Source organism: Centrocercus urophasianus, unplaced genomic scaffold (genome assembly GCF_019232065.1).
Source record: "Centrocercus urophasianus isolate 14NV4802_14NV808 unplaced genomic scaffold, USGS_Curo_1.0 seq_13, whole genome shotgun sequence".
NCBI lineage: Eukaryota > Metazoa > Chordata > Aves > Galliformes > Phasianidae > Centrocercus > Centrocercus urophasianus.
Genome location: NW_024884475.1, coordinates 4,968,446 through 4,994,213, shown reverse-complemented (window position 1 = coordinate 4,994,213; position 25,768 = coordinate 4,968,446). Strand labels below are relative to the sequence as shown.

General features: G+C 46.0%; 2 protein-coding genes and 1 non-coding gene across 7 annotated transcripts in view; 2 read left to right on the top strand and 1 right to left on the bottom strand.

The window, feature by feature from the left end:
* The window catches only part of PTCD3 (pentatricopeptide repeat domain 3), a 22,578-nt gene extending 3,117 nt beyond the window's left edge, over positions 1 to 19,461 (top strand). Inside the window, exons 6-24 of the mRNA XM_042811688.1 lie at positions 622 to 726; positions 887 to 1,010; positions 1,871 to 1,989; positions 2,665 to 2,738; positions 3,009 to 3,096; positions 3,192 to 3,252; positions 3,544 to 3,626; positions 4,297 to 4,441; positions 5,249 to 5,299; positions 5,659 to 5,742; positions 6,073 to 6,101; positions 6,598 to 6,701; positions 7,472 to 7,550; positions 7,630 to 7,720; positions 8,142 to 8,227; positions 8,804 to 8,952; positions 9,787 to 9,828; positions 10,726 to 10,884; positions 11,600 to 19,461. Coding sequence (XP_042667622.1) covers positions 622 to 726; positions 887 to 1,010; positions 1,871 to 1,989; positions 2,665 to 2,738; positions 3,009 to 3,096; positions 3,192 to 3,252; positions 3,544 to 3,626; positions 4,297 to 4,441; positions 5,249 to 5,299; positions 5,659 to 5,742; positions 6,073 to 6,101; positions 6,598 to 6,701; positions 7,472 to 7,550; positions 7,630 to 7,720; positions 8,142 to 8,227; positions 8,804 to 8,952; positions 9,787 to 9,828; positions 10,726 to 10,884; positions 11,600 to 11,663 — 1,737 coding nt within the window. The 3' untranslated portion in view covers positions 11,664 to 19,461. The remainder of the gene's footprint in view (positions 1 to 621; positions 727 to 886; positions 1,011 to 1,870; positions 1,990 to 2,664; positions 2,739 to 3,008; positions 3,097 to 3,191; positions 3,253 to 3,543; positions 3,627 to 4,296; positions 4,442 to 5,248; positions 5,300 to 5,658; positions 5,743 to 6,072; positions 6,102 to 6,597; positions 6,702 to 7,471; positions 7,551 to 7,629; positions 7,721 to 8,141; positions 8,228 to 8,803; positions 8,953 to 9,786; positions 9,829 to 10,725; positions 10,885 to 11,599) is intronic.
* LOC122157329 lies at positions 3,324 to 3,466 on the top strand. The gene has a single exon (XR_006167861.1). It is a non-coding gene; the product is annotated as a small nucleolar RNA SNORD94 (small nucleolar RNA).
* On the bottom strand, positions 12,884 to 25,768 carry IMMT (inner membrane mitochondrial protein). Of its 5 annotated transcripts, none has more exons than XM_042811686.1 (15): positions 25,698 to 25,768; positions 23,616 to 23,692; positions 23,231 to 23,420; positions 22,111 to 22,231; positions 21,452 to 21,532; positions 20,841 to 20,942; positions 20,541 to 20,677; positions 19,751 to 19,854; positions 18,667 to 18,802; positions 17,529 to 17,658; positions 16,299 to 16,313; positions 15,133 to 15,356; positions 14,715 to 14,846; positions 14,191 to 14,320; positions 12,884 to 13,853 (listed from the first exon to the last, which is right to left on the bottom strand). In XM_042811686.1, exons 1-15 carry the CDS (start codon positions 25,740 to 25,742, stop codon positions 13,246 to 13,248), a joined length of 2,232 nt encoding a protein of 743 aa, XP_042667620.1. In that variant the 5' UTR covers positions 25,743 to 25,768; the 3' UTR covers positions 12,884 to 13,245. The 5 variants fall into 5 exon arrangements, with proteins under 5 accessions (XP_042667620.1, XP_042667619.1, XP_042667617.1 ...); XM_042811685.1 differs by having other exon boundaries at positions 25,626 to 25,757; XM_042811683.1 differs by lacking the exon at positions 25,698 to 25,768 and adding an exon at positions 24,972 to 25,170.

Here is a 25,768-nt window from a genome sequence, read left to right as displayed (position 1 = left end):
AGCTGTCAGATTGGAATCCTACCGTGAGTCTTCAGGCTGGGCATTTAACTCATTGTAGCTGTATTTGCATACATTGGGTATAGAGTGTGAATCAGTGCTATGTAGAGATCTTGTGATTGCAGTTTATTTAAGTTGAATTACGTGTAATTTAAAACCAGGTAGTTACTGGTATGCTTGTTACTACACAAACAGCATGTGATTAATTAATCATCCTAGTCAACCCCTGGGAATTTTAGCTTTATCAATGAACAGCTGGGTGGATTAAAGTTGGGTGATGCCAGCAAATGTAGATATAAAACAGGGAGAAACTTCCTCATGCCATGTGTCTAAGAAGAGAATCTTGAGGTACTAATGTGAGATTTAAGGCATCTAATCCATAGCTAAGTAATAGAGAAGTATATTATGGTGTAATTTAAGGAACAGACATCCTTACCTTGTTGTAATACCAGAAAATGTATTTGGAATGTCATCTCTTCCCTGTGCTTTTATTAAGAGTTGAAGAAAAAGCATGAGTTTCATTCGTCCCATTGAATCCCTCTGTGTTACGGAAGCTGTTTTTCCTCCCTGTCAGCCTTACAGTTACATGCTTCATCAGACTCTTGTTCTCTCTTTCCTATGCAGCGTCTGTTTTCGTTGTCGAAGGAGTCTGGGAGAAATGCTGCCAAGTATATTATTAAGGAATTTCCTCACTTTTTTGACAAGATCCTTGCTGAACCTAACATACCAGTAAGCTTTTTGCTGTTTGTTTTCATTGTATTTGTGTGTTGTCAGGTAGTGAAATCAACGGTAAGACTGAGCCAAAACTAATGTAAACAGTTGGTTTTGTTAACTAGTGTTGTAATGGTGAGGTTGGAGCATATGCTTGACTTGTCCTCTGTGCTTGTAGAGTTTGATGCCTGAGATTTGTACACCTCAGATTGAAGGTGTGAGTGAGGAAGCTCTGAAAGAGCGCATCAACCTCCGAATGGTGAAAGCTTCAGTGGACCTGTTTGATCAGCTCCTGCAAGCAGGTATGGGCATCACCTTGTTCCAGGATGGAGCTCTGCTTAAATCATGCAAAAACTTCTTTCAGTAGCTGGCACAGTTCTTTAAGTTCTTTGCAGAGAGAGTGGGGAGGTGCTGGAACAGCTGCCCAGAGTGGCTGTGGATGCCCCGTCCCTGGAGGTGTTCAAGGCCAGGTTGGATGGGGCCCTGGGCAGCCTGGTCCAGTATTAAATGGGGAGGTTGGTGGCCCTGCATGTGGCAGGGGGGTTGGAGATTCACAATCCTTGAGGTCCCTTCCAACCCTGGCCATTCTGTGATTCTGTGGCATAATGTGAGATGGTCACCTTGAGTGAGAAATGTAGCTGGTTCACGTTTGCCACGTCTGCCTGAATTTGTCTGCGAGGGAGCGTCGTTTGACCCATGATAAAGATAGAATTCTCTCTTTGCACAGGGTGACTACCACTGGAGGAGGTCTAGGCTTTGTATGGAGGCAATTTCATGACTGTGTTGCTCATTTGTCAGTTTTAAATTTGTATCACAGGAAGTGAATTACCCAGTAGTCTCAAAGCAAGCTGTAGTCAGGAAAAGCAGCTGACATTTCAGTTGCTGTTCGCAGTTTGGGCTGCCAGCTGCTACTTCCTTCTCTTACTTGACCAGAAAAACTCATTGAGTAACACTAAAAGAAAAAGAAATACTCATATCCACTGCTGAAGTTGTCTTCTACTATAAGTAGAAGATTACATTAAGGTGTTAATTTCATACCTCTGTTTCACAGAATTGCCAGAGAACTTCTTTGTCGGAAGAGAAAATAGTAATCTGTTACGACTGTACTTTGGTGATGTTTTCTCACTTCTTTGTGACTGCTGTACATCATTATTTCCTGTAGGTACGTCCGTGTCTCTGGAAACCACGAACAGCCTTTTAGATTTGTTATGCTTTTATGGAGATGGAGAATCTACTCAGGAAAAGGAATCTGAAGAAAAAGAGGATTTGGAAGACGCAGAGGTATGAAAAAGCTGTTGAGCTCTATTTCTCTCTTTCTTAAGTTCAAGAGCTTATAAAGGTGATTTCAAGGTTTTTGCCCCGTGCCCATTTACCTGGCAGATGGTGTGAGGCAGGTCAGATGCAGTCAGCATCTCCTACAAATACAGCAGTTATAAAAATCCTGGTATGACTTACCAGCAAAAGCTGAGCTTAATATCTGGAACCTTGTATTGACTCGTTCTGCTGAACTGTGTTTAAATACCTGTTCCCACTGCCAGATTTGGTTTTATCGTTCACCTCCAAGACTTCTCTAATGCAGATTTAATGAAGCTGAGGGCTTCTTATTGACAGCTCGGAGAATCAGTCCTTGGATGCTGCAATAGATGTGTTTGGCACTACCTGTCCCTGGGACGGTTGTTGAGAGAGAGGGTTTTATACTTTGTATGATGTAATTATTCACTTCCACTCCACAAGTGCATTTAATTCATCTTGTATTTTTAGTAACAAACAGTATTTTTAATCTCATTATCGCTTCTTAAACATCATAGTCTAAACAATTTTATCATAACTCATTCAAAATACTCATCTTTGGTAGCATAAAAATTGCTGTTGAACTTCTGTAAGTACAATTAAACATCAAATGATGTGTTTTAACTTTGGATTCTATGAAACTCACTTCTGCAAAAATCTTTTCAGGTGAATGCTTCAGAGCTGGAGACTCCAAAGAGGCCTCCCCAGAGAGGATCGCACCCATCTGCCTCTAGATGGAGGTACAGGAAGTGTTGCCACTATTCCTGTTTCCAGAGTGCTGTGCACTCACACTGTTGTTAGAAAAATGATGTGAACACTTATTAGCAGTCCATACTTGCAGATACTAATCTTTAAGTACATCTGCATTGGTTACATGTTTGAAGTATTGGTGGAGATCTAGAAAGTGATTGTAGAATAGTTCAAAGGGTGAGGATGAATGTGTTTGAGTGTCAGCCCTGAAGATACCTTTTATTGAGCTCATTAACTCTGAGCTCGTGTGTCAATTCCAGGGAAAACAACAATGCTGAAAGGATATTTAAGGTAATGCCGGAGAGGAACGCACACTCCTACTGCACAGTGATCCGTGGCATGGTGAAGGTAAAATTCTCCTCAGTGCTAGGAGGGCTTTTTTCAGCTCATGAAATTTCACATGCAGAGATTGTTTGTTTGCTTCATTCGTTTGTTTTTTCCAGCATGGGGCTTCTGCTAAAGCTTATGACATGTACACAGAACTGCTGAATGACAGGCACAGGGGTAAGCATCTCCTGTTTTTAATGATGGTCTTCTAAGTAGTAGAAAGCTGTGGGTAGGTGAATGTTTCTTTCATGGCAGTGATGATTGGCGCAGGGGTACGGACCTCAGCTGGATCATGGGAGCTGAGTGCAAACTGCTGAGTTCAGTGCAGCTGGCGTGTGGCTGGCTCACTGGAAACAGGTTTGCATGAGAACTTCGCCAAAGACTGAGCCATGTTACAACAAGTAGCTCTCCACGGAACATCCTTGTCAGTTGGAATGAGTTAGGCTTGTTTTTTGTTACGTTTTGCAGCTGATGTGCACACCTTCAATGCACTGATTACAGCAGTCCCGTTTCTGAAGGACAGGTTCCTGGAAAGATGGGAATTAGTCAAGGTAAGCAGGTAAAAGGATGGGTTAATAGTGCAGGGACTGAGTCTGCATTGTAAGTTTGCAGTTGTTCACAGATTGATGCTAAAAATGAGCTTTGTAAAAGATAACAGTATCTGCTGCAAAGGAGTTAATGCTGGTTTAGATACCAACTAGCTGTTGAGGAGTGAACAGTGTACAAAATCCAGCTTTGTCCTTGCAGAGCAGTTTGTTTTCTGAGAACACACTGATCCAAGAACTGCCAAGCCAGAAAGTGGAAATTATGATCGTAAAATCGTAGGATATAATGGGAAGTTTAAAAAATAGATTTAAAGCTCCTCTCTGAATTGTGATTAATGGTGTTGGAAATGGAATTTAGAGGAGTAGTAACGTTAGAGGTTCCAGTAGTGATGAGATGATAACGTCAGTAAGGAAGAGTAGTGAGTAAACTTAACAGTGTGTTTGTTCTGCTCAGAAGTCTCAAAGACCTGATGTGCTGTCATTTGGCAGTCTTGTTCCTCAGTCAAATTAGTTAAAGATGAGGTAGTTCTCCCTGAAGTGATCACTTGAGGCAGTGTTGTTCACTTGCAGGCCATGAGAAGGCTTAGACTGGGCAAATATCTCTGCCTCCTTGCATGATGATAAACCATGATCCATCGTGTATGAAGCACTAAGGATTTTGTTGTTGCTCTTTGAGATGTTCCTGAATCACATGGCTCAGCAGGAAGTGCAGCCAAACGTGCGAACCTTTAACGCTGTTCTGAAGACTCTGAGGAGATGTGGTGGTGTAGGCAGAAGTATGGCTGTGCCAGTAATGAAGGAGATGGAAGCACTTGAAATTGGTAAGGGAACCAGCGTGCCACAGCCAGAATAAAGTATTTGGTTGCTAAAGTTAGGACCGTGCTTACTGTTATTGTCGACCTGGTTACATCTAGCTCTGTAAGGGCGGTGTGGGCACGCAGTGGGCACAACAGATTTGATGTGTTGTGGAGGGTGCTTTGCCCAAATAGCAGCTTGCTGATACGCTGAAGACGTGCAGAGAGGAAAACTAGGTACAAAACTTTACTGCTTTTAAATTAGAGCAGGGAAGCTTGGCCACATGTCCCTTAGCAATATGATGCTCCTGCTGATTGTTCATGCTTAGATACTGTCCCTTCCAGTACAGTGTTTGTAAACGAGGTCTGTCTGTCATTAGCGTGTGTATAACCAAGATGTTATAATTGCAATATAATCAAGAAAGTAAGGCAAAGCAGACAACGATCACAAAAGAGAATAAGTGGAAGAGCTTACCCTTGGGTTGAGCTCACCAGAAGATACCAAAAGAGGGGATCTCCAGAAGAGATCCTTCCTCTCTGGTAGCCAGCTCTTAAATAGGTCCAGGAGGGGTGGAGCCTGGCTCCACCCCTTCCGGCAGCACAGGTGAATTGCCTTCACCTGTGCTCCTCTGGCTGACTCAAGGCTCACCTCAGGTGATTAATCAGAGGTTCAGGCCGTGACTCAGCAGTTCCCATACAGCGTGAAAAGAGAGAGGGGTGATTGAGTAAATTGTGAGTAGTGCCTGACCAGAAGGCCTGGAGACAGTGAATCAGAGCTTGAGCAGAGTGCTCAGTCAAGAATGTTGTGGTAACTTCCATCTTTTTGCTTTTCAGAGCCTAGCCTTGCAACGTATGATCATCTTCTCTCCATATTTTATAGAACTGGTACGTGCAGTATTACCTTGGCTGTGAGTGTATCTCAAGTAACATCTGGTTTCAATGCTTTCCAAATGCAGTGGATAAGAGCAATTGATTTATGACCTCACATAGAGCTGCTTAGGTGTGCAGTCCTGGCCCTGTTAACTGTTCTGTCTGATTCCAGTTGAGTGAACAAAGTGATACAGAGTATCATTACTTCGTGAAGAGATGAAAGGGTTCTGCTTTGTGTGTTAACTGCAGAAGCTGAAAAGAAAACCTATTTTCTTGAGTTGATACAGGCTACTCAGTCTTTGTGGAGGAGATTTTGTACCAAAAAGTTCATAGTACAGCTGAGATGTGATACTGTTTATTTGTTTGTCCCACAGTTGATCTTGCCCCATCAGGCATCATCTCCGAGGTGCTAGATGATGTTGAAAAGAGGAGCTTCACTCCCCAGGACCCTGATGATGGTATGAATTTCAATCTGTCTGGCAGTCAGGTGTTGGAGGGGGCAGTTGTAACGGCTTGGGCAGCTGTGGGTGTGCTGAAAAGGTGGATGATGAACTCCAGCACCTGTCTTTGTTGCACGTGTTCTCTGCCTTGGGTCAAAGAAGAGAACGTAGCTTTTGTGAAACTGCCCAGGCTCAGACAGCTCACCTATATTTCTATATTGTCAAATTTAGCTGCACATTCAGTTTCTAACTGAAAATGTCCTGTCTGCCTTGGGAGGCTGGGTTTGTGGGTTGCTGTATGTCTCATTGAAAGCTGCAAACTAACAGACTTCATTTTTTCCCTTTCAGCCAAATTTTTTACCAGTGCCATGCAGGTGGTAAGTAACTCATCCCTGCAGTCAGAAATCGTTTGAGCCCTTTAGGTTTTTCTGGATTGTCTGTGAGTTTTCCAGCCTGTCATGTAAGATTTAGCTCTGTGTCATTGTCTTTTTCACCTGTGTCCATCACCTTCTGCAACCTCCCTACACAATCCTGAGTTTTTTTGTGTGATGTTTCTCAGTTGGTAACTTGCCTGTGTACACAGAGCTACACAGCTGCCTGTGCTCTGTGCCTGCATCCTGCTTCTAGCAGCAGTCAGCTCCCTCCACACCAGAGAGTGTCAATGTAGCTCATTCAGCAGCATTGTTTTTCCCCCTAGGGCAAAGCCCTCATTTGTCCCAAGTAAGAAAAATGCCCAGGCAGTCACTGTGCTGAATTGCACTCTGTTAAGAGCATTTGCTGTCAGACCATTACTTGTCTGTGTGAAAGGGAGTCTTGGAAGAAAGTATTAAGTGTTACATTTGGCAGCTTTAAAATCTGACTCGTTTGTTGCAGTGCTGTGATCTTAAGGATATCAAGCTTGCCTATCGTTTAAATAAGGCAATGGAGAAGGGAGACAATTGGAAGTTCTTGGACATGGACCGGTTAAATTTGTACTGGTGAGTGAAGTGAGGTTAACATTCAGTGTCTTGAGTGTTGTCATCAATTTGAGTACAAACTGAGATTTGAACACTGTGCGGGAAGATGCTTTGTTAAACATCAGATATTGTGTGTGCAGTTTGGAAATTAGTTCACAAAGAAGCTCTTAAGAACAGCAGTAGCTAGGATCTATTTTTGGTTTATGGCCTTTCCCAAACTGAAATAAAGCATCTTGGAGTGTAGAGAGTTCATGAGTTCAGAAATGTCAGAAGGCCAAATGTGTAAAACGTGTCGGAGATGGTCATCATTGAAGGTCATACCTCCTTAATGGTCCCTCTTACATTGTTACCTGTCCAGGAGGGCAGAGAAGGATCAGTAGAAGGTTGTAAACCCAGCCCTTCCATCTCCTCAGTTTAGCTTAATCTCCATCCAACCAGCTGAACCTCACAGTCATGCTATCCACTTAGGATGGCAGTTTAGGAGACCACAACAAAGTAGCACAAATGTGGTGGCTGTGTCTCTGTTACATGTAATGATCACAGATACGTTCAGGCACCAAACTTCAGGCAGTTTGACTGTAATCATGGCATGTGAATCTTTGCTAATGTAATTAAGTGCTGTGGTTACAGAATGTAATTAACTAGTTAGAGTATTCTGATTTGAAGAACAGCATACTAAGGCATTGTAGCTAGAGATGCTCCTGTAAGTTCATTCAGACAATAATCTGGTCCTTCTCTATGTTTCGTGTGATCTGATTGTTACCGAATTAGAGCCGTTTTCCCTCCTGTAGGTCAAGATTCTTCTCGTTGTTGTGTATGATGGAACAAATTGATGTCGTGTTGAAGTGGTACAAAGAGATGAGCCCTTCGGTGAGTTTCTTACTGTAAGCTTTAAAGCTTTGCAGTGGAGAACACTTACAGTTCACTGAAGTGATTCTTCCTTCGCCAGCTCTTCTATCCAAGTCCTAAAAATATCTTGGACCTCCTCCAAGCCCTGGATGCAGCCAACCAATTGGAAGTGATCCCTTCAGTCTGGGAAGGTTGGTGGGAGCCACGTGGCTACGTGGGCCATTGCTGGGATATAAGCTGGCAGCAGTGCACAGTGGGAGGTGCTGGGGGTACTTGGTGGTGCTCAGAGAGCCGCAGTCGGATGCTTTGGCAGGAAGGTTGTTATTCCTGAGTGCAGCAGGGAGGGGACTGTGATAGAGAAAATCTCTGCTATCAGTTCTGCCCAGTCAGAGAAGTGGTGGCTGTGCGTGTTTAAATGCCAGCAAGAATTAGAAGTCATTGTCCTGGGAAACGCAATGCTTACCAGGGAGCAGCAGCTTAAGCAACTGCCCAGGTTTGACTCGTGTAAATTCTTTGCCTGTTCTTTGCTTTTTACGCTGGGGAGACGAGAATGCAAATATGGGCTTTAGCATATAGAAAATATCCTTCTGACTGTTATCTTTATCTAAACAGATATGAAACAGCTAGGGTTTAGTAAGAGACGAGATCTTTTGGAAGAACTTTTGTCCTTGATGAGCAGGGATCAGCACCCTGAAGAGGTAAGGAAGGCCAGTAAAAAGCCCATTTCTGTGTATGGCGCACGGTGTTGCTGTCCTTAGGCTGTGCTGTGCTTGAGCTGTCTTACTGCCCCTGGATCTGTGAGGTCCAGTTGCTGTGTATGTGCCATTACAAGTTTCCAGATCTGTCTGAGTTTGTCCAGATCTGCTGAGCTCTTCCGGTTGTCTTCAGTGTGTAAAGAAACCTCACATACAGAAAGGGATGACTTTGGTACCAGGGTTTGGAAGAGGAATCCTTCAGTGAGGGCTGTTGAGCAAGAACATAACACATCTCTGGGGGTGCTCATGGCAGCATTCACGGATTTTTGCCATAGATGTCACTGCCATAACTCTTCATCTTGAGAAACCAGTTATAGGCTTGTATCTCTAAGCACAGCTCTCCTCTCCAGTGTTGTTTTGGAGCAGATCTTTCTGCCAAGATCATCTGCTGTTAATTCGCAGAATGAAATCATGCTGGGGCAGACCTACAGCATCTGTAGAGGATGTAGGAGAAGTGGCATTGAAGTGGATAACGTTGGTTGCAGAGGTTTTAGCATTAACAGTGTGATCATTTCACAGATTCAGCAGGCATTTGCCAAGTGTGCAGAAGATATCAAAACGGTCCAAGAGCAATCTGGGAAGGATCAGGCCCCAGTGGAATGGACAGGCAGTGCACTGGGCAGTGTCACTGTGGTGTTTTCCAGGGCTGGGAGAACCCAGGATGCTTGGTACGTCTGTGGCTGTCAGGAGCTCTTTGGTGATGCTGTATCTCAGGTGTAATCAGAAAATCCAAATCTTAATGGCTGGTTCTCTAGGAATGCTAGTGCAGATAAAGGGATGTGGGTCAGTCCTGCTGGGGATGTTACTGGGCTTTTTTCTTAATTTTCTTGTTCATTTTTGATACCAAGCTGTAGCTGTATGCCTTTAAGATGGTTGGAAGTAAGCACAGTAAGTGTGGCATAGTGTTGGCCATTTGCTTGTGGCAAGGTATGACTTCCTCTCACTTTAATAAGAACAGCTGATTTCCTACAGCTTCCCATTTCCTAATATTTAGAACTCTTCACCAAACTCCTGAAGAGTTTAAATGGTATAATTAAATTCTTAATTAGACCTATGTCTGATTAAAACTAAAGTGAACATTTTTAGAACCCTTTAGAAGCTAGAATTGGCTGTCCTGCATGCTCTCAAATTGAAAATACCCAGGTTAAAATAGGTTAAAATACCCAGCTTCCAAACATGAGGTTTTGAGCCATTTTCTGTTAAACTGAGGTGTTTCTTTGCACTTGTTTCTTGGACACAAAATTAGTAAGAACCTTTCTAAAAGCATCTAAGATTTCAAAGTGAACTTGTCACCAGTCACACTTGTCATTTGTTCTGTAGTATTTGAAGATGTTCTGTGTTAAGCTGTTCAGTGATGTTAGGTTAGGATGCATCTGTAAGCATCTGGAGTGGGATCTGCTGGAACTGGGGATGTCTCCAGGAAACAGAACTCACCTAGGCTTCATCTAGGCTTTGTCCCTTTGTTTACTACCTGTCTGTGCCTGTGTTTTGTTTTTGAACAGGAGCATGATGGAGCGTTTCCAGCAAATCAATAGGATTCCCACGTGAGTACATCCAGGCTCTGGCTTTGTGTACCCAGACCCCCTTTGGCTGAGCCCTTGCACTTCCATTGTGACTGATAACAGTGGCCCATATCTGATGGTAGCTGTTAACAGCACTTTGTGCTTGCCCTTTCCTGCAAGCTTCTGCTAGTCTGGAAGGAAGGCTTCATACTGCCAGGTCCCTCCAGAGCCCCTGTATCAGTTTGGAGAATAGGGAAAGGAATTCTCTGAGATTGTGCTGTAGTTGGTAATTTGTGGGTTGTGAATGTGAAAGGAAGGTGGTTTCCATGTTGTACAAATGGATCTGAAGGCTCTCTGGTTGCAGTGTCCCCTGCTCCCCTGCAGCACCAGCTGTGAACACTTGCTTGCTTCCCTGCTGAAAAGCAACAGAAGTGCAGCAGCTGCCATAGATAGCAAAGGAGCAGAGCCAGCCCTACAGCATGAAGGAGCTGGAGGAGCAGAGCTGGAGTCAATGGCTCCCTGTGCCCATGGACATCACAGCAGCCTCTGGCAGAGACTCGCTGCCTGGGATTTTAATCACTGTTCTCCTGCTGTTTCTGTACCTCTACCAGCCACAGCGTAGGCTTTGGGGGGGCTGTAAAGGAGGGAAGCTTATTTAGGCTGTTGTAAAGGTGGGGTCTTCATCCTGGGCAGTGAGCTGCTGCCATTATTTTTGTGCAGTACTGCTTCCTGTAAGTTTAGGAATTCCAGAGCGCATCACACTGGTATGGGATGAAGGCTGAGATGCACTTGTAACAGCTCTGGCAGGAGCAGAATTGGCCTGCTTTTATCATCTGAAAAGAGTCCTGCCTTTCCTCCTAAGGCAGCTGCGTGCAGTGAGCTCATGGCCACCTCACCTGGGGCCCTGTGAACCACCACCCTTTGCCTTTGCTCTTACAGTGACCTGGTGATGGAGGAGTTCTTGAACTGTGCTAAACAAACCAATTCTCCCGTTGAGGCAATTAAGCTGGTAAAGCTGGCAGTGTCCCTTGGTCTTCCTTCATCGCAGAAGCTAAAAAGCAGAGTAGAGAAGGAATTTGAACTCTCTGAAAACCAGAAGTAAGTTGGACTGCTTTATGGTATTGCTGTAGGGGTATAGTAGGCAGGGTGCTGGGGGGTAATTCCTGTGCAAAGTTTTCTCTGCTAGCACAGCTGAGAGAGCTTGCTTTCAGAATGATGTGCTTTTGTGTTGACTGCTGCATTTACACCTCGAAAAATAACCCCCCCTTGATCACACCTGGAAGGGAATGAGTGTGACCTTTCACTGTGGAGTTACCACAACACCGCTCAGATCTGCTATCACCTTTTCCTCCCCAGCATCTTTTCTGAGCAGGCTCTGGCCTCTGAAAAGACATAGATTTCAGGTGCATTTAAGCAGGGAAATGGTACAGGGCCACCAGTGTATTTCACAGCTTCTGAGGTTTGTGGTCGACCCTCAGTGCGTTCTGTTGACCACTGCGGCTTATTGCTGAGCCTCTGCGGTCACTCTCAGAGGACAGGCCTAGCCTGCTCCTAGCCAGCAAATGAGTAGAAGTGCCTGCAGCCTTGATAGCTGGCCCACCAGTCTGGTTAACTGCAGTAGTCTGCTGTGCCAGAAAGAGATGGGTGTGCTTGGACCAAACGGGTGGACCTGTCCCTTGTGGCAACAGGCATCAGCAGCCCATAGTGTGCTCCTTGGAGTGGGATTACCCTGTGTTTTGGATATTTTGTTTCAAGCTAAAGGTTCCAAAGGTTTTTTTCAACATATTTTTACTCAGCTGTTTAATATCTGCAGGAAGGCACTGGAGAGCATCCAGTCAGACAGTGACAGCAGCGACAGCGACAGCGACCATGAGTAGCTGGCCTCCCTGCCTTCCCTTTGAGAAAAGCTGGAGTGCTCCAGTGAGAAACATGCTGCTTTCTGGAGGCTGCTCAGCAGCACAGCTTGTTGGCAGCTCGAGCAGCACTTTGCTGGGACCTCCTGGGACTTCACCAGCACTAATTTAATTCCTTCCATGCTGACTTCACTTAAGTATGAAGTTTACTCTGTATGTAAATGCTGTAAGTAACGTGGTATTCGTTGTCTGTGGTGTTAATTCTCATCCGTTTCGTGTTGGGACAGGCTTTGGACTGTAGAGGAGAAACTGCCACTTGTTTCAGCCTCTGTACAGCTGGATGCTGTGTCTAATAAATGGCTGAATTCTGGCAATCTCTGTCCAAAAAGTGTTGGTTACGAAGTGCTGCTGATCTGGGAGAGGCCACGAGGTAACCTGTTCTCAGCTTGCAGAGGAATCTTGGTAGGCTTTTTGAGGTAATTTATTGTGAACTTGCAAAGGTCCTTTTTCGGATGGTGCTGAAAAATATCCCAGTGGTGGAGGAGTTAACAGCCACTTCCCTTCATAAAAAATAAAACCTTGGTGGGTGTAATGCTGCAGGAAAAGTCCTGACTGCTGTGAAGGCAGCTTAGGGATCAGTCAGTAATGAGACTGGGAGACAGCAGCTGCTAAAGGTTGAACTACAACTTGAAGTCTGAAAGTGCTGTTTGCAGAACAGTAAAAGATTTGTAAGGCTGAGTAAAGCTGTTTGAAGGCAGTGTTTGCTCTAGGAAGTAAATGTTCACTGGTTAGGGGCATCAAAGACAGAGAGCTCCTGTTTGGTGCCTTTTCTACCACCAATTTAACAGAACAGCAAGTAGCCAAAGCCACAGCCATTCACTTCAGCTACTGGGTGCTGAGTTTCATCACTGCCTTCAGTGCTGCTGAGAATTAAGGCAGTGCTGGGAGCCAGGGAAGGAAGGAGCTTGTTCTTTGTGGTTAGTGAGGCTGAACTGAAGTCTGGCTTGTAGCCTGGTGCACGTGCTCTGAAACTGCAGAACGGGTCTAATAAAAACCACACAGGGTAGGTGTCCACCATAATGCCTGTTCTACATACGTTTGTCAAAGTTGTGCTCACAAAGCAGTGAATTCTGAGAACAGGATTAGTACAGAGATGAAGCCTTGTCTTCTTCAGCTCACTGAGAAAAGCAGTTCCTGCATGGCAGCTGTCTTTGCTATGAAGGAGGAAACTGAAAAGCAGGGAGAGTGGTTGAAGCCTTGTTTTATTCAGCTGACAACATGGCAAATCAATAATGATAGGTTACAAACATTTTGGTTGGATCACAAGCCTGCTTGATAAGATGGGGAAACAAAATAGTTACACAAATTGTGAAGAAGCTTCCTGAAGTCGGTGGTCATGATAACGCAAAACCAGTACAAATACAACAGGTGGTAAATTAAATACAGTGCAAGGAAACAGGACGGGACCCACGCTTTGATTTAACGCTTCCAGCCCGCCCCCACCAGCTGGTTGGTTTGCAACCCTTAGGAGCTCACCCTTGGAGGTCATTGGGTTTCTCTGCAGCGTGAGCAACTGCTGAACTGCCTCTGCACCAACAGTCCAAGCTCACTGCACTTGAGTTGTTCCCAGCCCCACAGCGCTGGCGTATGCTGTCAGGATATCCACTATCTGTTTGGTTTCGAGGGTCATTCGAGCTTCAGTCAGCCAGTCGTGTGCAACTCTCCTGGACTCTCCTCTTAACTGGTTGACGAATTTAGCTGCCAGCTCCAGATCTCCGTGTTCAATGCAGTAGGAAGCGTAAGACAGTAATTTAAATGTATCGAGGTCATCGGGGCTGAGCTCGGTTGGCGGCTTCAGCTGTTGAGGATGGAACACAAGAAGGGACTGCAGGTACGACAGGAAGTACTGATACAAGCTGTTTCTTGTTTCGTCAATCATAGCCACTCTTTTTGCCAGTTTTTGGACTGTGTAGAAACGTGCTCTGAGGGCCTCTTCGCTGTACACCCCTCGTGTCAGAGACTCCTGGGGGAGGGCTGCTGTTAAGGCTTCTGTAAAGGCGTTGTCAGAGCAGCTGGCCTTGATGGCCTTCACTGCACTCTCCAGTGGCTCTGTGGGGCTGTCACCAGAGGCTGTCTTCATGCAGTATTTGAGTGCCTCCACAGAAAGCCACAGCTGATGGGCCTTTCTGGCCTCCTCTTCTGCTACTGCATGACCTGCAAAGTAAGTCAAAGGGGCTCTCAGTTGGGGCACACAGACAGAAAAAACATGGAATACGAAAGCAACAAAAGCCATGCCTCTGAACACTTCCTAAAGCAGCCACCCCCTTGCCACCTGCTCACAGCAAGTCTGTTCCACACCTCAGGGTCAGAGTCCCTGCCAACAGAGCAAAGCTGTGGCTTTGGCAGAACCAGCTTTGGACTCTGCAGCTGGGATTTATTGAGTACTCAGCCAAGGGCAAACCATCAGCCACATGGCTGATCCAGTGTTCAGGCACCGGATTTGGATAAGAACCGTGACTGCTCCTTAAAGAGATGAGATCTCAGTGCTCACTCTCAACTGCTTGCTCAATTCCTTTCAGCCTGGCGTAGGCAGTGTTTATATCCAGCGTGAAGTTGTCAAGCTGCTCCTGAGTAAGGCGTCGGAATTGCATTTCTTGCTCGCTGAGTTTCTCTGACAAGTTCTGAAATAGATATGTACACCATCAGGCCAGAAAGAGCTCTTTCTTTAACTAACTGTATTCAACCTCTTTGTAAGATATGTTTCTGTAAGCTTTTGTTCTTGCTACAGACAACACACATAGTAAATACACTGGTAATAAGTCTTTTTAAGGTGGTGAAATTAACAGTTAATGAATTTCTAATTACCAAATTTTCACATATAGCCGAGGAGCTTAAGACAACTCAGCATAAAACCTACATGCTGAAGGACTTCTTCTCTCGCAGATGAGGGCATTCCCTCCCCAGCTCCCACTGAGTGTTCCAGAAGATGGTTCACGTCTCCTCCAGCTGGAGGCTTCACCACCAGCATTTTAGCCAAATTCCCACTCAGCCCCTGGGGGAACTCCTCTGCCTCACCTGCTCGAATTCCACCTTCAGTTCCTGTTCCTGGATCTTAAGAACATCCCGCAGGTGATCGGTGTGGGCAGCTGCCTGCCGCCGGAGCTGCGTCCTCATTTCGCTCTCCATCACCTCTCGGACCTCTTCAACCTGCACACAATTAAACAGCTGCTATTGCACTGCACTTGTTACCCATCAGAGTACATTTTCATAGAAGTGTTGCAGATTTAAGCTCACATTTCATCTTACAGAGCTGTCAAGGGCCACTCTTACAGCTAAGCCTTTTCCTAAAGATTGCAAAGAGCAGCTGTTCTATATCTGAAGAAGCTTCCCCACTCAAAACCTCCCTTCCACGCTTAGCAAGGCAGGGGGGCCTCAACCCGAAGCCCCCTGCTGCTCCCTGTGCCCCTCTTCAAGGTGAGTTCCACCACTTTACCTTCTTCTCCTGTTCTATTTCAATCTCACTTTTGTGATGCTCCAGTGCTTTCGCCACAGCTGCCTCAAGTGCCTTTTTGTCTTCAAGTTTTTGCTTCTCCAGGGCCAACTCGATGTGCTGCTGCTCCCTGACCCGCTGCTCAGCCAGCTCCTTGTTCAGCTGGTCGATGCGACGATGCGCGTGTGCAATCAGAGAATTCAAGTCGTCTGTTGACAGCTGCCCAGCTGAAAAACAACTGGACGTTAGAAAGGGCTGCAGAGAAGCTGCCCCACCTCCCCCTGGAGAGCTCCAAGGGTCCACACACGGTTGACCTGTGAGCACCTTTTAGGAGATGCTGACTGGTGGTAATGCCCACCCGATGTTCCTTTCTGAACCAAATCTACAAGTACTTCCTATCACTTGGAGAAAAATTACCATAGTTCAGTCGAATCATTCACATCTGTGATTTATGCTCTTCAGCAGTTCTCCAGGCCAACTGTTCACAGCCAGATTTGCTGTTTGTTATCTGGTGCAGCAGTGCTCGTGTCTGACCCGGAAGCTGAGCAGCACCACTAGGGAGCTCAGCAGTTGAAATTACTGCTATTATAAAACAAAGCTGGGGTTTACCCCACTTCAGTTTTAAAATTTAGTTTTCTTTGATCAAAAGGGGGAAAAAAAAAAAAGAAAATCAACCTCAGAATCGAGAGTAAATCAATCATGAAGATGAAATTCAAATTCAGTCAATCGATTTGGTGACCTAGCTCAGAGCACCCAGGCATGCTGGCAGTATGGCAGGAGCTGGCCTCAATCAGGCCAGAAGTTGGGCCTTCCAATTAGAATTAACCACTGTTAGTTAGAATTGATTAGTTTCTGTTTCTCATTGGAATCTCAGGAGCTCAACTGGTGACTGGCTGAAATTAACAAAGCAAGTGGAAGAGTGGCTTTCAGATGCAAACCACACTCACCTGGCAAGTGAGAGCTGCTAGGCAAAGTCTGGTTTAAGCTGCACATGCAGAACTAGTGGGAAGGATCCCAAAGCACAGCCCAGTCTGAAATGTTTCAGGGATACTTTTCACCACTTTGTTGACACTGTGTATAATTTAAAGTGGTGCACCACACAAACATAAAAAAGGACAAAGAGGAAAGAGAGAACATTCACAAGACCAGGAAAAGTTGCAGGAACTCACCTAGATCACTTATGTCTGCAACAGAAAGAGGAGAGGATGGAAAAGTTAATGCACATTCACTATAGCAGTCGGTCGTGCTAAAGTAAAGAGACAACTAACAGCTTCTGCTCTAGAATGATCCAAGGCTTCAGGAGTTTAAGAACAGCATGCTGATCTCTCTACGTTACAAGCAAGATGTAACCTGAAACATCCTCACCACAGCTGCCTTTGGAAACCCACAGATGAACCTCCAGGTTCAGCCAAAGCGAGGAATACAGGTTTGGAGTAAAGAAGTGCAACAGGACACAGAATTTCCAGGTTCTTAGCAATGAGGAGCAGTTGGTTAAAAGACAAATTTCCAAGCAGCAGTGAGAGCCACTATCAGGTCAGTCCTGTACACTTCGTAGGGTCACACTGGTGTGAAACTGAACGCCTGAAAGCTGCCAGGAGGTTCCCTCTCAGAAAAGTGCAGTGCTCACAACACTCAGGACGTCCTTCCCTTATCCTGCATTAGGAATGGCAGCTCCATCTCCAGATCCCAAAATCCTGTTTTCTTCAGAATTAATACCCCAGAAGATTGTACATAAGAGACAGCACAGCAAATTGCAAAGTTTGTTAACCTAGCAAGTTTTTCTAACTTCTTAACAGTAAAGACCCTGAGCGTTCCAGAGACCTAGTGTTTTCATTTAGCTTTGAAAGCTCGTTTGTGGACTAACCTTCATGTTTCTAGAGCATTAAGTACTATTAAGAAAGAGGATCACAGATGTGGAGCTGACTTACTTAAGCCACAAGCACTTAATTGTGAACCTGACTTCTTCCCTGCTTGCCTGATGTGGTATCTGAACCTTCCAACAACTCCAAGTGATACATTTATCCCTCTAGTGAGGCTGAAAGATTCTAACTGTACTTCTGGATCACATTTCTTGCTTCACTTTTTTCTTTTATAAGGAAAGAAGGAAAGAATTCCAGCTGAAAAACCCAAGCACCTCAAAAACATGGGTGTGCCAGATATCAGACATCAGACAAAGAACTGTATCAGCTGGAAAACACCATGCAGCCATTCACTGCTTCTGTTACTCCAGATCAGCTCTTGTGTCACTCTCATTTAGAACTAACATAGCAGGATGGGTAAAGTATGTAAAGAGCAGTGAATTCGCTCTTTCAGTCATTTAAAAAGAATCAGGGAATCCTGAAAGCAGACACTGTTACAGCTGCTCTATGGTTACTGCACTGCCATCACCCCAGACTTACTGAGCCCCTTCCAGCCCGGCTGCACATCGGGGGTGATGCTGTCGAGCTCTCTCTGAAACTCCTCTCTTGCTGTAGCCACAAGTTCGTGATACTGAGCCACAATCTTGGCCTCAGACTGCGCTGCCTGAACCTGTAACAAACAAAAAAGGACACTGGCTTATCTTTCAAGGCATGGAGACTTCATCTAAGAGCAAACCTGAGTTAGTGGCAGAGATCTTTATCCTCACTTGGGGAAAAGCTGGCCTGTGATATCAAGCCTCTTGCATAAAGCAATTCTTCACACCAACTGCACAGATCTACTTCTCCACATGCACACTGTAACTTTGTAGTCAATCTGTAGCCCAGAAAAAAACCAAGATAGTATCTTAAACTCAGTAGCTGCCTTTAAAGATATCCAGCTCTACTCCTTCATTACAGAATGTTTTCTGCCATCAGAGCAGTGCTGCTATCACACAGCCCCAGCAGGGAGCTGCCCAACCCTCGGTAAGTTCCCTACTGCCACTCTTAAGAGAAATTCTCCACTGAAAATGCATCAGAGGAATCAATTATCCTGCAAAGGGACATGGTTTCAATTTGGCTTTTCATCCTCTATTTCCTGAGCTGTAAAGTGATCTACCCACAAAGTCATCAGCAGACTCCTCCCCAACCTGATCATTATATAGGTGTGCCCCAGATCCAAAGAAACAAGTTCCTTCTCAAGGTTAAAAAGTAACCTTCTCAGCAGTCAGCCCTAAGTCTCCCATGCCCTGCCGAAGAGCCACCACCAGAACAACTGGATACACTTTGTGAGAGGACCCCAACCAATCTGCACACTGAATGCTTTGTCTCATCTTCCAAATTCCAGTCCAGCATCAGACAGAAGGAACTGCAAGCCGCCCAAGGAAAGAGCAGACACCGAACAAGCTGGCTGCACAATCTTCTAGGAGACAGTTCAGGTTTTTCTTGCAAAGTCCTTGTCAAGTCTACCCACTGGTACCATAATCAGCTCAAAGAATGACTACAGCTAAAGATAACATTTAGAAAAAGGATTTAAACTAGAAAATATTTGATCCACTAGAGAGGACTTGGAGAAAGGGGGACTCATAAGCTGCCACGGAGTCCTCGTTCTAATGCTGATGAAGAACAGCTGAAGCATTACCTTTTTCACTACGTTGTCCAAGTCAACTATCATATGATGAAGATTTTCCTCTGCAGCAATAATGTGAGCTTTGGCTCCTGGGATCTGAGACTTCTTGGCATTCTCAATTACTCCTTTTGTTTTCTCTAACTCCTCTCTGAAAAGAAAAGAAGCTGCTGATTATAACACATAATGGTCTTACTGCATAACCCCAGAGTAAAGATCACTTTATGCTATTTCTACAGGAAGAAATCCCTGACAACCAGTGGGTGCACTGGTGATGCTTTAAAAGTTGGACTTAGTGATCTGAGAGGTTTCTTCCTAAAGATTCTACCAGCCTGTACACAGCCTACAACTGTGCTGCTTCAAAGATGTTCCCCTCTATTTCCTATTTGCCCCCTCAGCCTCAGAAGCGTTCAGGAGTTCCCAAATTTATTTCTATCCTCACTACAAGAACAGCTTTTGTCCATCAACTTACTTGTGCTGCTACAATCACTGCATAATGACCTTATCAGGTACATCAGTGTAATTTATAGAGAACCTGAGGTTACGAGCAGTGCCTCGCTTCAGAACTCAGGTTTTCACTAAGCACCCATCTCAGAAATATCCAGCCTTATGGGCAGCTCTGCTGAAGGATGGAACCAACAAACAGCGCTGTAAGAATTTCACATCACAGCTAGGAGAAGCTAATGATTTAATTTTACACTGCAGCTACGAGAAGCTAATGATGTTACTGACTCAACAGACACACAGTGCAGCAATGGAATTCTTACAGTAGGCATAATGATTAAATTATCCACAATGATATTAAAAGGATTACGGCTGATTGTCTTATTTAATCTTACTTGAACTAGCCAACACTGTATGTAAGTACAGACAGGAGATAAGTTCTTACAGAGAGAAATGAGAGTGTTGTACCACATGGTAGGCACCTAAGATGTGCAGGCAGCAAACCTGCAGATATTCATCAACAGATATTCACCCTATTTTAATGATGTGAACAAACACATCAACTCGTCACACACAAGTGATGCTACTTTCTGTCTAGAAACTCATCTACTGGCTGCCAGCCCACGCGCGCTGTGTCGTAAAGCCAGGGACTCACTTGGCTTTCAGAAGGACATCAGCAGCTTCATCCACTGCCCTCCTTCGATCTTTCAGAGCCTCCTCCAGAGTGCGCCACTGAGCTGATTTCTTCTCCCCAGCGGTCTGAGAAGCAACACGTTTTTCATCAGTGTTATGGCAATCCCTACATTACAAAATCACCCCACAGATAACATCCAAGATTCAGAATCTGCTATGCTCACTTCACTCAGCCTGAGCAAATGCTTTTGTTTCACCAACAACGCAGCTTGAAGCTCTAACAATTTCTTCCTTCCAACGTTTTGTTTTGGCTTTGATCCTTGACGCTGTGATTAACCACCCCATCACACCCTCTGCAACAGAACTTATCAGGAAGCAGCAGTCCTACACAAAGTGGGACATCAGCACACCGGAACCACAAGCTGCTGTTGCTCACAACCCCTACCCATCTCTAGACAATGCAAAGCCATTCCAGACCAGGAATAGAACAATATTCTAGGAAGACTTAGGCAAAAGGAATGGTTTGACAGAATTATCTTGGGGTGTCACACTGTTCAGCCTAACAACAAGGAGCTTGGGAATCAAAATACCACAAGGCATTGAAGATTATCAGCATGTTGACTTAACTTTTCTACTCACAGAAAGGGAATGAGTTGGAGGGAAAAAACATGTCAAAAGCAGAAGCACTTTATTATTAATTCATACATTTTGCAAGTGGGAAGATCAGGTAAAACTGTGACAAAGATTAAACCTCAGATTTTAACTACGAGATGAATTGCTGCTGAGCACAAGTCCCCAGCTGCCCAATTTACCTCTGAGTCATCCATTGCCTCCTTCAGTATCTGCAAGTGAGCATTCACTGCTTGCACAGCAGATTCCTGTGCAGTGATTGCCTGAAGTGTTATACGAGCCGTAGAGCTCAGGGCTCCTTCCAACGTTGCTGCAAGGGCTGGAAAAAATACTGGAATTAACTGAAGACTCATCACTGCAGTGCCACATTACATCTCAAATGTAGCCTTACAATTTTCTGTGGCCCACAGGAGTTGGTCAGTTGGGAAACAACTCCTCAGTCCCTTACAGTGTGTGTGGGAAAACCCCAGGTATGGATTTACCTGAGATCTTCTCTTGCTCCTCTTTGTCTTGCTGGGCAAGACGAGCTGCAACTTCGTCTGGTGATCGTTCTTTTATAGCATGGGAACCCTCGTGTTCTTTATCTATAAAAGCAGAGAAATTGTTTAAGCATCAGATTCAACTGTTCCATCCCAACTGCTGTACAGACCACTTGTAGGAAGTAACTTTCTTTTTAAAATTGACTTTGGTAGTTAGCATCATTTTATAAATCTGACTTCCGAACAAAGCCGTACCAAAAGTACCTCAAGCTTTTTTGTATCCATAACTGTAAAGTGAAGGTGCTTCACTTGGCCCTGCAGAGCTCTTCTAAAGCACAGTCAGAAAGCCACCAACAGCAGAGGCAAACTGGGCCGTGCAGCTTCCATTCAGCAGACAGGCAGACTCTCCCCTCACATCCATCCCTGTAACTCTCCCCACCATCAATCTCACTTGCTCAGCATGCTGAAAATCTATTAACAAATGATGGAAGATCTACAAAAGGCACAAAGAGTGCTTCTCAAAAATGACAAATATCAGCCCAGAACCAAAAATCGGTGCGTTTGAAGTGACAAGACTTTGATTTTCTGTGTGGAATTCATGCAGTCTTTTTCACCTTCTTCAGTCTGTATCCCCGGAGCTGGCACCGACACGGCTACCCCTGTTGCAGAGATGATCTGTGCTGCAGCTGTGCCTGCTGTTAAGGACAATTACAGAACTGAAACAGTTAGTATGCACTACAGTGAGAACAGGGAAATAATAAACACTGGGTTTTTCCTCTGGAGGAACATTATTTGGACTTTCATGTTTTATTTACAGAAAAGGAGACGGCATTAATTACACACACACAAATCTTCACCTGACATGTCACATAAAGGAACAAAGATGACAACTGTGGCTCTATGTTCCTTTTAATCTGGCTTTACAAGCAGCTCAACAATTATCTCAATTAAGCCATACTACACTTGCTTAAGAAAAAGAGAGAGAACATCTCAAGAGTCCAGCACCCAAAGTGAGCCTTGTATGTAGAACTATGGAGCACAGTCATTTATATTAGATTCCAAATATTCTAAGGTACATAAACTTAACTAAGCAAAAACAGCTCAAGCCTTTCTGGGCAAACTTCCTTATGATTAAAAAGAATATTAATTCTAAAAACCTACAGCATACACATCTGCAACCATTCCCAAAGCCTATCTTCATCTGCTCTGGGATGCATGGTACAAGAGAACATTTGCATTTCTGCTTCTCTCTGTGTGACATTCTGTAAGTTACCTTCTTTTTCCTCTGAAGGAGCAACAGCTTCTGTTTTGCTTGTCTGGGATTTGGGAGCAGGCTGTTTGGATTCTTTCATTACTTCTGCTACGGATGAGATCTTCAGTGGACCTTGTTGTACCTTGAGAACCAAGAGTAAGAAATACCGTCAGTTTTCCAAACAGTTCTTGTGTGTCACCAACTCCACTGAATGGCAAAGAATACTTCCACATCCAGACAGCTGTATCGTAAATCCAGCCTTCAAAGTACAAATGAGAATGACAGCAAGGCCATCTAATTTTTCACCTTAATTTTTAATTTAGAGAGAATGCTTATAATTTTCATTCCTGCAAAGCTGAACATTTCAGTAGTGGCAGTTTCTCCTACAAATAAAAATGAGTTAAGGTATGTATACAAAGCTACACTGTCATATTCAAAATGTGCCAAACATTTCTCCTATAAAGAAAGGTTGAGGGAACTGGGCTTGTTTAACTTAGAGAAGAAAAGACTCCAGGAAGACCTCACTGTGTCCTTCCAGTACTTGAAGGGAGCATATGAACAGGAGGGGAAACGGCTGTTTACAAGGGTGGATAGTGATAGGACAAGGGGGAATGGTTTAAAACTGAGGCAGGGGAGGTTTAGGTCAGATATGAGGAGGAAGTTTTTCACACAGAGGCTGGTGAGGCACTGGAACAGGTTGCCCAAGGAGGCTGTGGATGCCCCATCCCTGGAGGCATCCAAGGCCAGGCTGGATGTGGCTCTGGGCAGCCTGGTCTGCTGGTTGGTGACCCTGCACATAGCAGGGGGTTGGAACTGGATGATCACTGTGGGCCTTTTCAACCCAGGCCGTTCTATGATCTTTCCATTATAAAGGGAAACGTACAAGCAGCACTGTTACACAGTAGTCAGCAGTGGTTCTATGGAATCAGTAATTCATGAGATGAGTTTGAAACACGAAGGGACCCACAGTGTGGTTCGGTATCATCTCAAAGAGTAACAATCTAAACCAAAAGTGCTCAGTTCATAATTCTTAACCCTAGTGCATAACAAAACTGATTAGAATTTGAAAACTAAGGGCAGATCTCTCTCTAAACAAGGAAAAGTGAAGTGTGCAGGAGGGCGGTGAATGGGAGCCGCTTACCGGTTTCTTTGGCATGGGCACACTGTAAGGCGCAGGACCGAGCGCCATCTCAAACAGTTTGTCAGAGTAGGGAATGGCTTTCTCTACATTCTCCCGGAAACGCGGGTCGTAGCTGGCATACAGGACGGTTCCCCCTATTCCTCCACCCACAAACAAGACGCTGGCACCAATGATTTTGCCTACAGAACCGCTGGAGGGAAAGGGAGAAAGAGCAAAAATGACGTAAATCCCACTGTATGACAAGAAAGCCTCCAACAGATTTTAAAACTTCAGCCTATGCCTGGGAACACCCACTGTGATCCAGAAGGCGGCCACCAACCCAAGGGTGTGGGACAGACCAAGGGATGGAAGCATCACCTCCACCCCTCCAAACCCTCCGACGCACCCGGACTCCCCCGACGTGGTCGCATATCCGCAGCTCAGTCGTGGCGGACGGAGCGCTGCCCTCCTGCACCGGCAGTTCTGTGAGGGGTGGAGGAGAGCAAAGTCAGGCAGTGAGCACATCTCAGCCTCTCCTCATCCCAACGCACAGCAGCTCGGCTCGGTCTGAGAGCTACGGCAGCAACCAGAGCTGCTTGTACGCTTGCAGCTCCTTCACGAGACACAAACACGTTTCAAACACGCAGCCACTTTCAAGAGAGATCTGATTATATTATAAATGAAATTACCATGTGAGGAGTGATATTTTACCATATTCTACTTAGCAGAGATAACATTACCTAAGACTTTTATCTCCTATTTTACCTCAAAATGAAGATTTACCAGAAAGACCGGTTAAGCAGTGGGTTGACATAAATCTGACCTAAGAAGCCAGGCAGACAGCACAGACCCCTGCACAGGGCACTGGGAACAGCTGCTGCCATTTCTTCCTCCTACTCAGCACTCCTGTGCTATTTAATTTACCTAAATCCTGGAAAGCTCCTTGTTTTACATTAATTACCTGCTATTGCATTGCTACAAAAACCACTCCACAAGGTACATCACACCTTCCCTGCAGTCAACAGAAGAACAGCAGGGACTCCAGAATTTGAGATGATCCACATAATTAACAAGCCCTGCCTCACACACAAGTGCTTCATGCATAGCCTCAAGCAGCAACACAGAGAGCACAACCTCATTCTCTGCATTCATTCAGTCCAAGCTAAACCTCCCGCTCCCCTCTGGCTGCCCCATAACAGCTCAGGCTGCCCAGGGCTCAAACCAACCTGGCCTTAAGCACCTCCAGAGACAGGGCACCCCCAGCATTCTGGGCAATCTGTAAGGTCCTTCCCAACCCAAACCATCCCGTGATTCCATGACTCGTAAAGGTGACACCAGATGCACTGACAGAAGGAGCAGCTGATGTGCTTACAGCTGCAAGTGGATGGATTTCAGTGATGGCTGAGGGAGCGGTCAGGTGAGAAAGGGCTGAACTTTACCAACACTGGAAGGAAACCCGGGGGAAGGCTGAGCCTTGCAAAGCTAACAGTGCCTGGGTGACCCATCAGCAACACACAACGCACACAGAACACTGCGCTGAGTCTGTCAGACCTTAACAGGGCAAAGGCACTGGCACAGGTGGCCCAAGGAGGCTGTGGATGCCCCGTCCCTGGAGGCATTCGAGGCCAGGCTGGATGTGGCTCTGGGCAGCCTGGTCTGCTGGTTGGTGACCCTGCACATAGCAGGGGGTTGGAACTGGATGATCTTTGTGGTCCTTTTCAACCCAGGCCGTTCTATGATTCTATGATTCAAAGCACAGCACCTGATTTCCAGCACTGTGCAGCCGTTCTGGACATGCTCTCGCGCATGCACAGAGCTCTATGTGACAAACACCAGCGGAAGTCTGGTTTCCATCTCTCAGCTCAGACTTTCCACAGGCCCTGATCTCAGCGCGCACCGGCTGCCCTTGGCCGGAGCCCCGCAGCCTCATTCAGTGGCGGTTTCCCTCAGCCAACGGCCGGCCCAGGCCTCGATGCGGGACCGCCGCGAGGCGCCCACCCCCCGCAAGGTCACGTCCTTCCCGGCGCCGGCAGGCCCGCCGTCCCGCCACCCGGCAGCCGGCCGAGCGCCGCCACCTCCGGGCCCACCCGGCTCCATCCGGGTCACCCAAGCGGACTCCGAGGACCGTCACGCCTCGCGGCCGCGGCTTCCCACCGCCCTACGCGAATCAGGCCGCGCTGCACGCCGGTACTCGTAGTGCAGCCCAGAAGCGAGCTGACGGCTCCCGCCCGCCGCGGCGTCCCATTCGCTCTCTCGGCCGTCCCTCAGAAGCCGAGCGGCCAACCGCGGCGGCCGCGTGGGGAGTCATTCAGAGCAGATGGGGCCGCGGCTGGAGGACGCGCTGCTCCTCAGCGCCTCAACCGCGTGCCCCGCAGCGCGCTGCCGCCGTCTGCCAGAGGGCAGACGCCACTCATACCGACTGGTGGAGCTTCTCCCAGGAGGCCGCGCGTCTTCTCCCTCCCGCTCCGCTCTGTTCAGCCCCGCTCACCTGCGCGGCCACCGCGACCCCCGCTCGCTGACAGGCCCGCAGCATCGCCTTGGAACCGGCGGCGGCCGAGG